This window comes from Dromaius novaehollandiae, chromosome 10 (assembly GCF_036370855.1).
Source record: "Dromaius novaehollandiae isolate bDroNov1 chromosome 10, bDroNov1.hap1, whole genome shotgun sequence".
In the NCBI taxonomy this organism is placed as follows: Eukaryota; Metazoa; Chordata; class Aves; order Casuariiformes; family Dromaiidae; genus Dromaius; species Dromaius novaehollandiae.
The window spans coordinates 24,397,410-24,413,985 of record NC_088107.1 but is presented as its reverse complement, the minus strand read 5'-3'; the positions used below and the strand labels follow the sequence as shown (position 1 = coordinate 24,413,985).

General features: G+C 44.9%; 1 protein-coding gene across 3 annotated transcripts in view; it reads left to right on the top strand.

The window, feature by feature from the left end:
* Nucleotides 1–16,576, top strand: part of BBS4 (Bardet-Biedl syndrome 4) — a 42,934-nt gene that overhangs the window by 9,781 nt on the left and 16,577 nt on the right. For 2 of the 3 annotated variants that reach the window (XM_026115244.2, XM_026115235.2), the window contains exons 3-5: nt 10,578–10,657; nt 15,048–15,111; nt 15,932–16,043. In XM_026115244.2, the coding sequence (XP_025971029.2) occupies nt 10,578–10,657; nt 15,048–15,111; nt 15,932–16,043 (256 nt within the window). Of the gene's footprint in view, nt 1–5,854; nt 5,876–10,577; nt 10,658–15,047; nt 15,112–15,931; nt 16,044–16,576 lie in introns of those variants that run through there. The other variant, XM_064517639.1, reaches the window with a different exon arrangement.

The following is a 16,576-nucleotide window of genomic DNA, read 5'->3' as shown; positions in this document are numbered from 1 at the left end:
TCTCGGTCCTCTCTGTAAAGATGAGGTTCCATATCTGCTTTTTAAGTAAACATAATTAAGCAATGACTGAAAAGTGCTATACAAATGTCACCTCTTGTAGCAAGTATGTATAATTTGAGTATTTTTTGATCATTTGCTGTCAAGGAATATATCACACTAGATTAGGATGAGGAGGAGGGTGAAGTATGGCAACCCAGCTTTAGAAGGGCTAACTGTACGATCGTAGCATGCTAGTTTTGTATCACATTTCAGTTGGTGAATTTATTTTTGAAGTTCCTTAAAGACCTTTGATGCTAGGCAAGTTTCTTTGGTGTTTTAAAGCACTCAGCCTCTTAGTGTCTGTCTGTTGGTGTACTGCTTACAGATAAAATGGCATCTCCTATTGTGATTTTTTTTTAAATTGTATAAAAGTAGTAAGTAGCAAATTTAGGAAGGGTGGGATTCATTTTCCTGAATTACATATCTCTGACTTAGAGCTTTAAATCTGAGCAGATCACTTGTGCTCCTCCTTTGATAAGTGGAAAGCGGTATCTGGGTGCCGTTCCTCTGACCTCTCCTAGCCACCTACCTTTGGATGAGGCGTATCGTTCCTTGGGGACACGTATTCCTCCTCTTCACTGTAAAAAGAGTCCAAGGCAAGTAACTCAGATGCCTCACTTTTCAGATGCCCAGGTTAGGGGAGATGCATCCCACTTGGAGATGGCAGAATTGATGTTGTCTGTGTGACTTTAACGCAAGCCCTTGAGTCTTTAGTGACATGATTACGTATTGACTTTAGCCGAGCTCTCTAACATCCATTGCACAGTAGTGATGGAGCTTGCTGAAACAGGGCTCACAGCTCAGGGAGGGCTTTTTTAATAAAGAATCTCGCCATTATTCAATATACAGGCACACGTCATACTCTGTTTAGCTGTCAAATCCCACAGATAAATTCTCTGATGCTGCAGCGTTCTTCTGAGTAGTGCTCAAACACAGTGTATCATATATTAAAAACTCTTGAGGGAATAACTGCTATGACACTTGACTTTCACTTCTCACAACTCTTCTTGATAAACAAAAGTAGACACTAATTTTGGGTGCCCAACTTTTGATACCTGAGGGCTTGATTTTTTCGGAGTAGTTAACTGTGTATATTATAGCACTTCCACGTCCAGAGCGTGGCTCCTGCTGATCTTGCTTGCTCTTGCTTGCTCGAGTGACTGCGGTGAGATAGCAGGTCCCATGTCTTTCAAGCTGTGCAGCCAGGAAATGATGGCTTGTCCTATAGTGGCCACCTTTGCAGAGCTTGGGGAGGTGATCTTCCAGTGTTAGGTAGGAGCTTTGTGGCAGGAGTTGGAGTGAGATTTCTTTTCTCATGGGTGGTATTACACCCTCTTCCCAAAGAGGTCATTCATTAATTTCTCTCCAGTTCTGTCCCCTTTGCCGCAGATGTTTTAAGCTGCGTAGCAGATGCCACAGGAGCCCTGCGATTTAGTCACTGTACATTCCTGATTCAGAACAGTTTTAGTCACCGTCCAACCTTGATTCGTTTTTGTATTCATTATTTGTAGGATGACGCAGAGGACCTGGTGAAAATACTAGCGTGTTTTCCTGTAATTGTAGATAGGCTACAGACTTTAATTACGCAAGCATAAGGCACATGTGCCAGGGGGAAGAGAGAAGGCTGCGCAGGCAGATACTCATTCTGGGACAGACGTCTGACATGGAAAGCTTCATCCCGAGGCAGTAAGTCTGGAAAAACCGAGTGCGTTCAAAAACAGGGTCTCATAGTAGAAAGTGTTGGACCATTTGCAAGACCAACTACAAAATACTTTTCTTTTGCAGTGGATGAAATGCGGATAGCTTTTAGGTATTATTTCCTGCTGAGTGGGAAGTTTCCAAAGCTGTCCCTGTCATGGTTTTGATGTAAATAGGACAGTTTTTCTTACAAAAGTCTTACAATGGTTTTAGTTTTAATTTTCATTGCAAATATCTTGCACCATAGACAGGAGAAGACTAAGCTTGGGCAGAATTTAGACCAAAACAAGGATTAGACTGGAAATCCCGAAACCGCCGAGTGCGTGGAATTAATGAGAAGCTAGTTACGCAGGTTATTTTGGGAACATCTGCAGGCAGTGCAGCTACTTTTGTGGAGGAAGTGTCCTCTATCCCTATTTTCCTATGAGAGGAGACAGTGGGTGGACATCAGTTGCTGTCTCGGAGCTACGGTGCTGTTTAGATGCCGGTTTATTGAGAAGCCTCTTGTAAAGGCCTCTTCTACCTCCCTGCAGTTTAGGAACAGCACTGGCAAACGGACCCCGAAGGGAGCTCCAGCTACTGCCCGCCCGTCAAGATAGTAAGCCCAAGGCATCCGCGGGGTAAAGCCGTTTAGCTACAGAAGGTGAGAGGCAGGAGGCTATACCGAAGGTTTAGAGCCTGAACCCCAGTGCTCAGAACTGTTGTGCAAAGCGGCACATTTCTTTGTAGATTAACTTGAATTTAAGGGCAGAAATGGCAGAAACGGTTCGAGATGCTCGTTTTTCTTACGTTCAGAACACAGCTCTGCCCAGCCGTCAGCGCCGTTGGTCTAAATTGGCTCACGCCGAGGAAGCAGACTTGTGCGTTTGGCTTTTGAGGTAAATAAAGACAACCATCGTTTTAAAATTTTGTCTTTTAAAGCTCGTATTTGTTGCTAAATTCCACCCTGGTGTCGTTTGCTCTTCGAGGCTCAAACAGCCTGATCAGTACGACACAAAAGATGGTACTGTGCTCCCGTACAGGATGCTCTCCGCAGGCCTCGCGCCGCTGCCGCAGGGTGGCCCGGCACCCGGCTGCTCCCGTCGCCGGGAAACTCGCCCGGGCTGCGGCGTTGGGAAGGCCCAGGTGGTCACACGTACGTATTTATTTCTACATCTTCCCGCTTTAGCTTTGAAGAGTTAAACTTGAGGAGCGCGTGCTACAAAACATTTATACCGAATAATCGCTGGAGGTATCTGTCGCCTGCAAAGAAAAGCATTTCTATTTGGAGCAACTCAGAACTTGAAAAGTCTTAACTCAGGCGAGCTGGTGATGTCGGGGATAACAACTCTTTAAGATTTATGCAGCGTATACTAACGGCACAGAATGCCCATTGTTGGTTTTTCTAGTGTACAAAGCAGATTTAAGATGCAATTTTCGGCACGGAGAGCTCTTCCTTTTAATTTTGGCCTGTTTTCCTGCAGGGGGAGGTGCGGAGTCAGGAATGCCGGCTTTTTGTTTAAACCTGCTCCTGTTTTTCCGCCTCCTTCCAGTTTTCTCCGTGTACAGTGAAGCTATTAATACACGGTAGTAAGATCACAGCTCTGAATTATGGCTTTCTCGCCAGCATCGGGATTGTGTATGATGAGCTTTATTAACCCCAGCTGACTGTAAATAACTAGCAACCATACAGGTTTATTGCTTGATTTAAAGGCATTCCAGCAGCAATTTGGGGAAGGGGATTAAGCAGAGAGAAGGGCTACAGCTGCTGGTGGAGAGGGCTGTAAAGAGCTCTCCTTTTTTCCCTGTTGTTTATATGCATTTTACATGTTTTTGTGTACACAGACAGCTGTATTCTCATGTGCGTGTGCATATATAGAGATACACACACACAATGAGTGACGTACAGCATAAACCATCTGCTCTGGATGTTTATTTTTTGAGTTATTTTTTGTCATTATTGAGTTCTGAATACATGATGTCTCCATTTATGCTGTCTTCAGACTCCAAAGATGGATCTGGGCACATGAAGGACAACGTTCCTATATAGCTTTCTTTAAAGCTATAATGTATTTGTGTTGTTGCACACTCAGTAAAAGCCTTTGAGTATCTGAACTAGGAAGAGGATTTCTCGTTAAATTTGTCTGTGAGCCTGCCCAGCTTGGGTTTTGTAGAGTGCTTCACTGCTATCAAAGCGGGCAGTTGATTTTAAATCTAGAAATCCTGGTGTTAGAGCTTAAAAATGCTTTCCATCCAGTATTCATGCTTTATTTTGGAAAATGCAATTCCCGGCAGTGGTGCATTGCGTTAGAGTAGCTGTTTGGGTTTGTGCCTTGTTAGTTCAGTATTATTTTTATTTCGGAGATGCTCATTACCTCTGCTTTCACTGGTTTTACAAGCGGTAGCTCAGTTCCTCGCGTTGGCAGCTTCTGAGGCTCGAGGCAAAAGGGAAACGTGCACAGCTGGTTTCCTCCTCGCCTTTCCCTTCCTATCAATATTTAAATAAATACGGCTGCAGAAGCAACAAGCTTCATTTTGGACTGTAACCACTTCTATGGCCGGCAATAAACCTTCTCCAGACCGTGGCACGGTGCTTAAGAAAGTGTAAGATCAGACTGGGCGGGAGCCTCTGCTTTGCTGCGGGTTTTCCTACCTGTTAGTTCTGTGCAGCGCTTGGGTGCCATGGTGACAAGCGCGGCAGCGGAGCTGGAAATAACGCTCGGGCCAAGGTCAGCCCTGGCTCTCGTTCACCTCCCCGCGAGTGGGAATAACTGTAACCCTGGCAATAACGTCAGCACCGCGTATCTCCAGGAGAGCGGGTTCGGAGTCGAGAGGCACGTTGGGGATGCTGGTGCTGAGACGCGCGTGTACGGCCTCCTGCCTCCTCCTCCTCCTCCTCCTCCTGGAAGGCCTCCTCCAGCAGCGGGCGAATTGTCATTAGGCCGTCGTTTTCTGTAAAGCCGATGGCCAGGATTAGTTTAAAAGAGGAAATGGAGCTCCAAGAGCTGTTTCTGGGCATTGGAATGAGCCTTGTGCTCTCTGATGCTGGTAACTTGGCTCCCTCTTGGCTTCACCGCGCTCCTGCTTTGATAGGCGCCAAGATGCGCTTCACAAATTCTTCTGCGGTGCAGCTCTATTGGTGTCAAAATGTTATAACAACGAGAGACTTGGGTCGTAGTGTCTGCTTTTTTTGTTAGTTTTGAACATACCTGCGTGTTTGAATGCTTTCTCAAGATCGACTTGTTTTACACCATATAATTTTAAATTAGGATTTGGGAAGGGATAGTTGAGTCAGGATCCAAACCAGGCCTGGTGGATAATCTTACCCGCATATGTGGTGCCTGCTACGGTGGATCCAGACCTTTCATTTAATTACGTTTGAATTGAAATTTGAGGAATTTGAGATCCTTTCTCAAGCCCCCCATCAGGAGAGCCATCAGCCGATCTGTGCTTTCTGCGGGAGCAGTGCCGGGGTGCTCCGGGCAGCTGGCAGTGCGCGATGGGGGACGTAAGGGGACGGGCGAAAGGCTCTCTGATCGCGACGGTTGTGCTGTTAAGCCGAAGTCCTGTTTGCTCTGGCTGTGCCTACAACGCACGTGGTCTCCTTGCACCTGGCAGTGTCTTGAGGAGGACGGCTTTGGCTCAGGCAAGCATTTCCCCCCCCCGAAATTAGATAGAAGCCTTCCAGGGTTTTTTCTTTCTTTGTTTTTTTTTTTTTTCCCCTCTTTCCTTACACTACAGCAGCTTCAAAACCTTTTTATTAAATCTAAAAAGCACTGTTTAATAGATTGTATCGAAGCTATAATTACCCAATATGAAGATGCAAGCACAAAATAATTTCCCTGGGAGGTTTTCACAAAAGGGAATAATTCTGGTTTCTTTTTTTTCCCACTCCTTTGAGAAAATCTCTAATAGGATGACTACAGCGAAGAGTGATGATAGGGCAGCAGAGATACAAACCTGATGATCTTACTCCGATTCTGGTGGGGTTTCCACTCCGGTGACTTCCGTAAAGGGGCATTGTCAGAAAGAAAAATCACACCGCTGGAAGCGGGCTGTGCAATCAATCACCGGCCAGCGAGAAAGCGCTGGATCAGATGGATTCCCTTCTGAATTCAATCAAAACACTTCAAAGAAACTGGCCTGTCTCTTGATGGAGGTATTTAATCATATACTTGGCGCCTGGCTCTCTGTTGCACTTGCTTAATGAGACTCGACTTTTGTCATCCTGGAAAAGAGAGGCCAAAAGATAATTATGCAAGCTACAGTCCCTTTTTACTGTAGATATCAAGTTTTTGGATAACTGCATTTTCTTGGACTGGCCTTGAGCAGATTGATTCACAGAAAATAATTTGATCCCCCCCCACTGGAAGGTATAAACCACTATTTTTTTAAGCGGTAGTGCCTGTATCCCTGCAGATGCCGGATCATTTGTGAGGGTGTGAAAGGTGACAGAGAAGCAGGTTTTCATGTGCTACACAGTGGTTACAGAGGAGGAACTTCTGAGGGTCCTCATCTCGAGGAAGGTGAAAAATCGCAGTGCAGACAGCCTGCAAACCTGATGAATGTGCTCTGCTCCTCCGGGGAGGCCACATGCGGTGGCCTTTGCCAGCGCAGCAAGCTCTGCAGTGCCCAGCTGCGGCAGTAGGTGTTGCAGGCTCTAACGCAGGCGAGGTTGCAACCGGTGATTTGCCGTCCGGAGTCTCCAGGGCTCCCGATCCTCTTTAAGCCGGAGCGGACTGAGGCCTGGCGCTCCTGCTTCTTTCTGTCCTTTTGCCGTTTGTTGCGGCCACCATGGCTGGATCCAGCCCGCTGGGGCTGCTGCGATAGGAGCTCTGGAGCCCCAAGTGTCTGTGCACGCCTTTGTGGGCAAATACCTTTCTGCTTTTCCTCTCCGGTCCAGCTCACTCTGTTCAGGTGTCCTGTGGGGAGTTACTAAGCTTCGGAAAAAAATACATAGCTATTAGGGCCAGTAATGACTGAATCAGGTCCTTTACGAAAGGGACAAAATGCTTCGTGCCCTTGCTCAGCAGCGAGAGGCAGAGATAGCTGGGGATCTGCGTTTCCCTTCGCTTCAGAAAGCGCGCGGGGACCCTTTGCGCGGAGACGGGCCTTGTTGGCTGGCGGGGGCAGCAAACGTAATGAAGACGAATAAGGGAAAAGTAAGGATCGCACCGCTTTCACGGAAAGACCGAAATGCAAATTAAAATGGCCGTGGAGGGACGTGCAACTAAATAACTTTCAGTCTTTTTGCCTCTGAAAAGAATTTAGAGTCCTGGAATAGTCCTTTACCGCCCACAGCTCCTTTTGAGGGTCAGACCCGTTCCTGTGGGTCTGATACCTCTACCGAAGTATTAATTTCTTCACAATTTCTTTGCCCTTCCTCTCTTCCCTGTCCTGTGAAGGCTCCACACCAGACTTGGTCCATGATGTTTATGCTGGATTTCTTCAGAGCAGGGGTCAAACCATTTATATTTTCTTTCTTTCTTTTTCTAGATATCTTTTTATAAAAGCATGAAGCATTTTAGTCTGCCTTTTTTACTCTTTCTGGCCTTGCTGCTAAAACCAATTTGATGTTTATCTTATAAAATAAAGAGGAGGATTAAAAAGAAAAACCAGCTGATGTTTTCTCCATCAGGCTTGTTGCTATTTTCAAACCCGTTTTAGGGGAGTAAAAGCCCCAGTGTTTTCCCAGTTTAGGATTAGCTCGGTGAATTGCCGGGGGAAGCAAAACTCGCTTATCTCGGCAGATGTGAACGCCGTTCTCTTCTGGGTCACGTGGCGGTTTTGTTTTCTCTCTGTTTTGTCTCCGGACGAGCTCTTTTAGATATCTCTTCTAGGTTTTGCAGTCTCTGGACCGCAAGGCAGACACCGCCTGCGAAGTGTTGAGCGAGTGTCCGTCGCCTCCTTTCCTTTCCTTTCCGTTTCCACTCATTTCTCAGCAGCAAGTCAGTAATGAGGAGAAATGACAGTGACAGCAAACACTCCTGTCTCTTGGGCCTGGCTACGCCATAGGTGTTTGAGACGGGCTGTGGTAAATTGATCAAGCTTCCCCTCAAATCCGTTATAAAAATCTGTGTTCATTTCCAGACAGCGTTACTCTCCCCTTCGGTCTCTGGTGGGGTTTTTTCAAAGCTGTAGCGTTCATACGCAGGATCCACTCCAGCTCGGTGCTCTGTTCAGTGTTCATCCTGACTGTTAGTGTTTTGGTGCCCGGATTGGGGGAGCGTTCCTTACTTCTTCCTTCCCAGCAGCGTCCTCGGCAGGAGCTGCCGCGGCGCGGGAGTGGAGTATGGTGTCCCTTCAGTCGTAAAGCCGTGGAACACCTCTTTCCTGCAGGAATTAGCCAAGAGGTCTTCCAGCCCCTTGTCGATGTACCCCAAAAGGTTCGTGTGGGGGTGTTAATGCAATCTGACCTTTCCCATCTCGGCCGAGAACATACGCCAGCCAGCTAGCTCTCTTATATACGTATTTTTTAAGGTTTAATGGCATTCTTTTTGCTACTTTTTCACCTCTCTGTAAGGCTCACACTAAAATTGGTATCAGGTTTGAGACCAGGTCCATGGATATATCTAGAAGGTCTTCTGATTCTTCCCAGTATAAAACAACTGTCATTGCTTGTAGCAATATAGGATTTTGATATCTTAAGCAGTATTACCAGGCAGCATTGTTTGAATGGCACCAAACTGACAAATTTTGCTATAGATTTGACTGTAATTGAAATCTTGCTGATTACATAGGGTTTGCAACATCTGCACTTAAATCTCTGCTTACATAAGAACATAAGACGTGCTCTAGTGGATCTAGGCCAGTGATCCATCTGGTTCGGTGTTTTGTATGAGCCAGCGGCAACCGGAGGCGCTAGGCAGAGGCGCATGCGAGTTCATGCTCTAGGATCTGTAATTGCTATATTTGTTCTAGGAAAAGAAAGTTCTGTCAAATCCTGGCCCCCGTAATAACTTGCACAGGGAAGTCATTATAAACGTGTAAATGAATTATGTAACCCCCGATGGACTTCGGGACCGTAGCCCTCCAGACTCGTGATGAAATACTGTTTCTCAGTCAGTTCATAGCTATTTAGGTACCACTTTTAACTCTTCCCTTGCAGTGAAACCCTGGAGAAGGAGAAAGGGAAAACATAGTGTCATCAGAAATCAAGTTAACCCGATCTGGGAACAGAGATATTAAAATGCTTTAATTGGAAGGATCCGGTTATTACACAGTAGGGCAGAATTTGAAAACATTTGGATTCTTGATCTTTGCGTTTCCATGAGTTTAGCATTTTTGAATCACTTGTTTGGATTCTCATTTTTCTGCTTGTTTTGGGGGGATAATTAAACCATCTTTATAAGGTATCTGAACTTACGTTGCTGATGCGTACGCTTAAATCTCAACTTCATCCCAGTGTAAATCTGGATGGGTGTTATAGAATACAAAGACAAGATAGCTTTTAAATATCTTTTTTCAGCTTCAGTTTCTGAAAGTAGTTTTAGTACCAGCTAAATAAATTTTAGCTGTTTTTAAGTGCTTTCATTGATACTGTAGTGGGATAATTGTGGAGAAAACCTGGTGTTTGCTGTGTGAGCGATGTGTGTTTGCTGCTAGCTGCAGGTGCAGTCCTCACGTGATTAAAGTTCAGAATTTCCAAAAGATAATAATATTTTGCACTGATAAAGTGTCCCGACGTGATTCAGCCCTTGCTGCCGCAGAGTTTCGTCTTTCTGAGATGCGATCCTGACCTGTGCTGCAGGCTCACGGCGGTGCCTAGGGACCCTCTAAAACACTGCCTTGTGTGAGGGGTTCCTGGAAGCCAAGCCTGCACCTCCGTTTCGCCGCGCTGCGGTGGGTTGTGGGGGCTGGGAGAAGGTGCCCGGGTGCTGTATCGTAATCACCGCTCCTGCAACAAGCTTCGCCCTGCTCTGCTTCTGCACTTCTGTCATAATATTGACTTGCAAACATATAGCTTTTTTGCCGGTTGCTATGGTTACCTCGCAGCTACCAGCATCTGAACGGTAGAAACGAGTAACAAGCAATACATTTCAAGCCTTAATGAAATGCACAGCAGTGTGTTAAACTTTTAAACCCAACATGAATATCACCAAGCAACATCCATTCGTGATTTGCCATAATTACTGCTGCAGGCTCCTTACGATTGAAATACTGGAGCTCGAGTCTTTCTCCTCCACTGCATCAAATACATTTTTCTGCCAGTAGCTTCACAATATCTCAGACCTGTGATGTTTCATCATCCCTTCACCGTTTCAAAGAACTACGTTTGACCTCTTTAAATTATTCACACCTTCCCTTGTGGTTTTAGAAAAACAATATCTCCAAAATCTCCTCTTGTGTGTAATACCTGTTTCCTTCTCTCTCGCTCCCAGAAACTTCTTCTACAGAGGTTTGATTCTTCTGTCCTAGTTACAAAATGTGAATCCAACTCATTTCCCCCAAGCTGCTTCTTGCATATCTGGAAGATCTAATCCTGTCAAACCAGCATTAGTGTTGAATTAAAACCTATGTGTAGTCAATGCATTGGTGCCGTTTGCCCCAGTGACTGCGCCAGAAGGAGCAGATGCCTCAAGTTGTTCAAAGTAGTAGTTTTCTGTTTCCTATTAAGAGGTCTTATTTGGTGTGTCTGTCTCGAACAATGCGTTCTTACCCATCAATTTGAAATGTCTCCTTGTAAAATGAAGTGGGCACTAATGACACAGCCATTCTCCAGGCTCCAAGTCTGGTGAGTGCAATTGCAGTTCTTCATTAGTTGTGCTGTGCTTGGCCATTTAGAAAATCTGTGTGTGCTGTGCACAAGTTCTCCGCTGACCATTCTGATTTAGTGTGTTCTGCTCATGTTTTGCATGTAGCGCCGGAGTTACCAATCCTAGAGAGAAAAAACTGGTTGATCTATCTGCTCTACGTCCGCAAAGACTACGACGCATGTAAGGTAAGAGTGGCATTTGAGACTTGGCATTAGGAAATATTTTGAGGAAGTTATGAAATGACATACGAGCCAGATCTAGCTGTGCCGTGCACCACATACCTTGGCCATACCATGATCATCTATCTACTCTGCACTGAGCACTGCCAACAGAAGGCTACGGTGTCATTAAGACTTCTCCTTTCCCCAGAAATCTCTGCATGTCTAACATAACGTCCCTAGTTTGAGGTTAGTTTGGATCCTAACCACACTCTTTCCTGGCTTCCCTTGGAGTAAGGGGAAGCCCTTGGAATAAGGGGACCAAGAGACGATGCAGCTAAAATAAGGGTCAAAACAACTTTAATTTTCTCAAATTCTCAGCTACATTCAGGACTCAAAATTGCAATTCTCTAGAGGTACCAATGAGCTCTATATTTCTTTGGAAGTAGAAAAAAATCAAAAGAATTGCAAACCTCTCTTGTTTCAGCTGACAAAACAGTCTTCCCATCAATTATAACTCAGTTTCATAGTTCAGAGTCTCTCAATGGTACTACAGAAATGCTATGAAAAACACTTCAGTCGAGTAAAACATTTCTATACCGAGTGTGAGAAAAGGTCTTGGCTTTGCTTGAATGAAATTTGTTCGTTTCACATGTGGTATGTTGCACCTTTTAATTTATCTGTGTTTTGGAGGATAACTTGGAAGTGGTTGTTGATTTGGAACTGCAATGGTGAGTGAACTAAGGGAATGGCAAGCCTGTTAAACTGTGTGTTTTCCTGATAAAATGCACACAAGCTATTAAAGGTGATCTGCAATGGGCAGGAGAGGGGGAATAAGAGGTTCTTACAGAACCTGGTTCTGTAACGTGCTAGGAAGATCTGAAAGGATTATTTTCCTTCTGAAACACCAGCACTGGTCAGGACCTGTCTTGTCTCTCTTTGTTGGAAGATTCCTGGGGCTGCTTAGGAAAGTGGCAGGCCAGAGGAAATTCATTTAGGTCTTAATTAATGGAGCTGGAGGGTAGTATCCCTAGCAGAGTGATTTCCTCTCAGGGCTTGGTTTAAATAGATATAAACAAAAGTTATGATTAGCAGTCTAAATAGAAAATTGCTTCCATTTTCTGTTGATATGTCTGCATTTCCTTGGTCTCTCATTTTGTGAATTTACTGGCTTTGTGATCAGATGTACAATCCTGAAGTGCAGAAAAGATGCACAGTTCAGGAAAACAGAAAATAACTGAATGGGTGATGTAAAGGGAATATTGAGCTCTCCAGGTCTTTTTTAGTCACTAAAGGAAGCAAAAAAGGGTAAAAAAAAAAATCTAGAGAATGGAGCTAATACTCTTCTCCTTGGCAGGCCAGTTTTGCAGCAGTAGCTGTCAAACTGAAAGGCTCTGATGGGCAGCAAAACCTTTCCTCATGGCTCACAAAACTGCTTTTGCGGTAACCTTGGAAGAGTTTGATGCCAGACCCGTAGCTTGTAGAGGAATCCTCCATCCTTTTGCACAGGTGTTGTGCATGTGTGCTCAGAGCCCCGGACTTGTCCCGGGGAAGACAGGATCATAAACATCCCAGGATCCTGCTTCAGTCACTGAAGAGTGATAGCATGCCCGAAAGGCAGTTCGGATCTTAGGTGGGCTAAGCTGCCCTCTGGTAGTGTCTGTCTGTCTGTCTTTCTCCTCACTGATGTTAGTGTAGTTGCAGAGCTAACTTGCATGCCCCCCAGGTGCTTGCCTTGGTAGGGGATAAACCCAGGCATGTCCCAAACGTGCTGTTTGGGGTCTAATACCTTCAAAATGAAAGAGGTATTTCCACTATCGCTGATGTCTTAAATTTCTGTAAACTCATTGATTTCAGTATAGTTTGGACATTCCTTAAAATCCATTACTGCTCTTTTAAGACTTAACTAAGAAATGAGTGACCTCGGTTTTGCTGGGCACTCTCTTCTGCTCCCTGCTTTGGTATGCCTCTCTCTGACATGGGTTTTAAAAGTTCCCGTATTTGTCCACGTTGTAAAAGGCCAAGAAAGAATTGCTTGCTTATTAACCTTAGCTCCCCAAAATGAAAGGGTTAAATTACAGCTTTCCCAGTCCTACTTCTATGTCTATTTTTGTGTTGCCAAGCTTTTTGACAAATGTTGCTGCTCATTATGGCACGAGAATGATAGCGCTGGCTGATTTTGGTACCCAGCAAGAGGCAGGGCAAACATCCCCCCGAAGCCCGAGGCTGCAACACCCGCTGTCTCGGTAGCCCAGGCCCCGTGGGATAGGGGTGTGCTGGGGGCAGAGGGCAGGGACAGACCCTGCGAAGCCGTGAGCGTCGCTCGGCTCCAGCCCTTGACACGCAAAGCTAACAAGCTGCTTTGTAGCATCACTTCCAGTTCTTCCCCCTAACCGTTTTTCACAACAGAAATCCTCCGCTTCTGTTATGTGCGAGGAAGGAATTACTAAAATTACCAGATGCTTTTAATTAATTAAAATCACTCATCACTGTTTGGTCTCCTGCCAATATGTCTGAATTCTGTCAGCAAGTTAAATAAACTTAGAAGCAAAAGCTGGGATTCCAGATCGTATTTCTCAGCACAAAGCCTTTTGCTGTGGGATTTTTTAGGGCTTAGAGAATTAATCAGATATCTCTAAAAGATAGCTCTCTGTTGCCCTCTCTTGCTCTGAGAAACTGATATGATGTAGATGGAACAATATAGGGTATCCATATCCCGAAGATTTATTGTTTATGAACATCTGATAATGGCGCCTGTAAAGACTTAAATATGGACTTGTGGAGGGACTCTGGTTAGGAGATTAGCAGATACAGCTCCAAGGGGAAGAGCAGCCTGGAGCTGTTCTTCCTTTCCCTCCTCTGTTTAGTTTTCTTTTCATGAGTGAGGATGCTCGGTGACACCTCTCCTTGCCGTCACCCTGCATTCCTTCTGCGTGCTGTGTTTTAGGTTCAGTTTTCCTCCTTGTTTTCAGGTCCTTTTGTTTGCATTCAGCTTGGAGGCAGGGGATACAGAGGATGTGCGAGTCGGAGGAGCGCCAGGTTATCGCTAGCCTGGAGGAATGCCTTTTTTGTTCCCCCTCTGTCTCTTCCACTTTTGAGCAACAGAGGAATCTCGGAGGAAGCAGAGATGATGTGCTTGATTCTCAGTCACAGTCCGCATCCCCCCAAAGGTCGCTGATTTTGACCGCTTTTATAATTTCATGTCATGTGCGACTGTGGAATATAGCCACGGGACCCCCGACACCCCAAACTGTCATCTGCACGAGTGCAGCCAGCAGGAATTTACATTTTCATCGTTCTTTCTCGTTCCCTTTTCCCTGTACACGTCATCTGTGCATTGTGCTTTCCTCGACTCAGCTGCAGTTGCTCCGATTCAATTTATTTCTCCACAAAGGGCCTGGGGTAGATGTCCTTATCAGCACAGGATGTTTCCATAGATTCCTTGCGGCATTTTCCCCAGGTGATATCTAATTATCTTTGGTAATAGGAGTGAGCAGAGACATACTAAAAGGGCTCCGGTATTCCTGGCCCAGTGTGATGAGTTTGCACCGTTATGTTCACCGTTGCAGTTGTCCCATCCCCAGTCCAGTGCCTTTATTATATGTGCGATTTGTTTGTGTTTTCAGGACAAATTTTGTGAGCTGGGCACTAATATTTCATTCCGATCCATGCTCGCCTGTTGTGGAAGGATCCTCCGCTGCCTTGGAGAGGCAATTAAAATATTCCTTTTTAAAGGAAGAGGGAAAAGGACATTTATGTTCCCTGTGCTGTTGCTAGGAACCAGAGCTGGTCATGTTATGGCAAAAACGTCGTGTACTTAGTTGAAAAATTGAAATTTGTAAATGAGTAAAATCTATTAATTCACACCTATCTATACACCTGAAACTTGATCTCTTTTATTACCTTTGTTAAACTACTAAAAGTTTACCACTTTTATAGAACTTTAATATAGTATATCACAAAAACTAGCTGCAAGTTCTATATTAATACTGACTTTTCCAAGCACAAATTCTGGTTACGTGAATGTCATATTTGTCATGTCCCATGTGATACCATCTTTACTAGTCACATGAAGAAGAGCTTTGTCCAGTAACATGTTGTAAGATGTTTGAATTGAGGTTATTTTAGGGCACTGCACCAAGCATATAGCTATATGTTGTTAAAAAAAAAGAAAAGAAAAGAAAAACAGAACAAAACAAAACAATTCTGCAGAGTGATGTTGCAAAAGGCATTTGGTCAGTCAGAAATCAATTTTTCTTTCATAGGGATTGCCCATATTGAAATATCAGGAGGTTTTGTATTTTTCTGAAAACTGCCATGCTGCAGTTTAATATGGGGGTAATAGTCCACCAGCTAATTGGCTTTTCAGTGCCGAAGATCACATTTGGTTTGTATTCTTTCCGCTTCATTGTTTCAGGCACTCATCAAAGAGCAACTGCAGGAGTCTCATGGCATGTGTGAATATGCGGTGTACGTTCAAGGTACGTTCATGGGCGTCTGAAAGTCATCGGGGTTTTTTTGCTACACCAAGTTATTTCTGGTTTAAGATACAGTGAACAACAAGAAAGGGGAACAACTGAAGGAAAAGGGTATAAAATTCATATGTAAAAAATGCGTTTTTGACATTTTTCTACTTGCTATGTCTGGTTTTGAAATTCAGGATTATCTCAGGAATGTACAAATTAGATTTTCTGTTTTCTCTTTATCGATGAGTTTGCCTTCAGTTCTTCCTCAGACTAGGGACTCTTGGCCTTTAATGTGTTCATGTTTGATCAGATCGTGTTTGTATGCCGTGAAATGTGTTACAGATGCTTGTTTTCTGTTAGAGCTACATGCCTTACGTGACACGTGCCTTACTGTTGCCTTTAAGGATGGTTGTCATCTTCCTGTCCTGCCCTCCGTCCTCTAAGAGCAATCCCCCAAAAACTGGCCTTGCAATTCAGCGTCATGTGTCACGGCAGCGGATTACAGGGGCGGGGGACAGCTGAGGTTTGTTGGCCAAGGACACCTTGCAGCCTGTAAGCTTTGGGGGCAGGGGGAGAAATCCAGGCCTTATCTTAACAAACAATAAGGCTGCCTGTATTCTAAAGAACAGAAAATTTCCAAGCAAGCACAAGTGCTTTACATGCTTTTTCACTCTGCCCTCAGACACAGAGTCTGCCTGAGGTTGCTGCAGAGGGGGAACGACCAAATGAGCGTTGTTATAATGTATTTGTACTCTCTGTTCTGTCCCTGCTGTCAGAAAGGCACATTTTTCCTACAGATAATGGACTAATTTGCCTGATATATGTTGTCTTACAGCTCTGATATTTCGCTTGGAGGGGAAAATTCAAGAATCTCTGGAACTTTTTCAGACATGTTCCATTCTGAACCCTCGAAGTGCCGACAACCTCAAGCAGGTGGCACGATCGCTGTGAGTGGTGGTTTATTGATTCTCGTTGATGTGCCACCCAGGACCTTCCATGTTTTGTTTTTCTCCCAGGCATCCAGTGAAATCCCAGGCTGCTTAATTCCGAGCACGCTTCCTCCTTATCAACACTTGAGTTGGTTTCCCGAAGCGTGGGCTAGCCTTGAAAGCAGAATCTCTGTTATCTGCCTAGCTGCGATTGTGGTGTTTTTTCTTTGTGTTTTAAGCAAGAGGTAGCACCCCACTTCCTAAGGGTGCTGACTTGAGCTCTGTGACTGGCCTTACCGGCTCCTTTCCGTCCCTTGAGTGTCCAGTTTGCTTTCAATCCCCTGGCTCTTTCCTTTTGAGATGAAGGCAGACTACGGAGACTGCGGATTCATTCCTTACATCTCCAGTGCTATAAGGGAATGCCTCGCATCTCTCAGATTCGATGACCTTGGCCTTGAAAAGGAGCTGGCTGGTGTATTACTTGGATTGTAAACTTCTCAGGGCTTCTCGTGCAGGTCTCTGGAGAACTAGCAGATAGCATCATTTCTTAC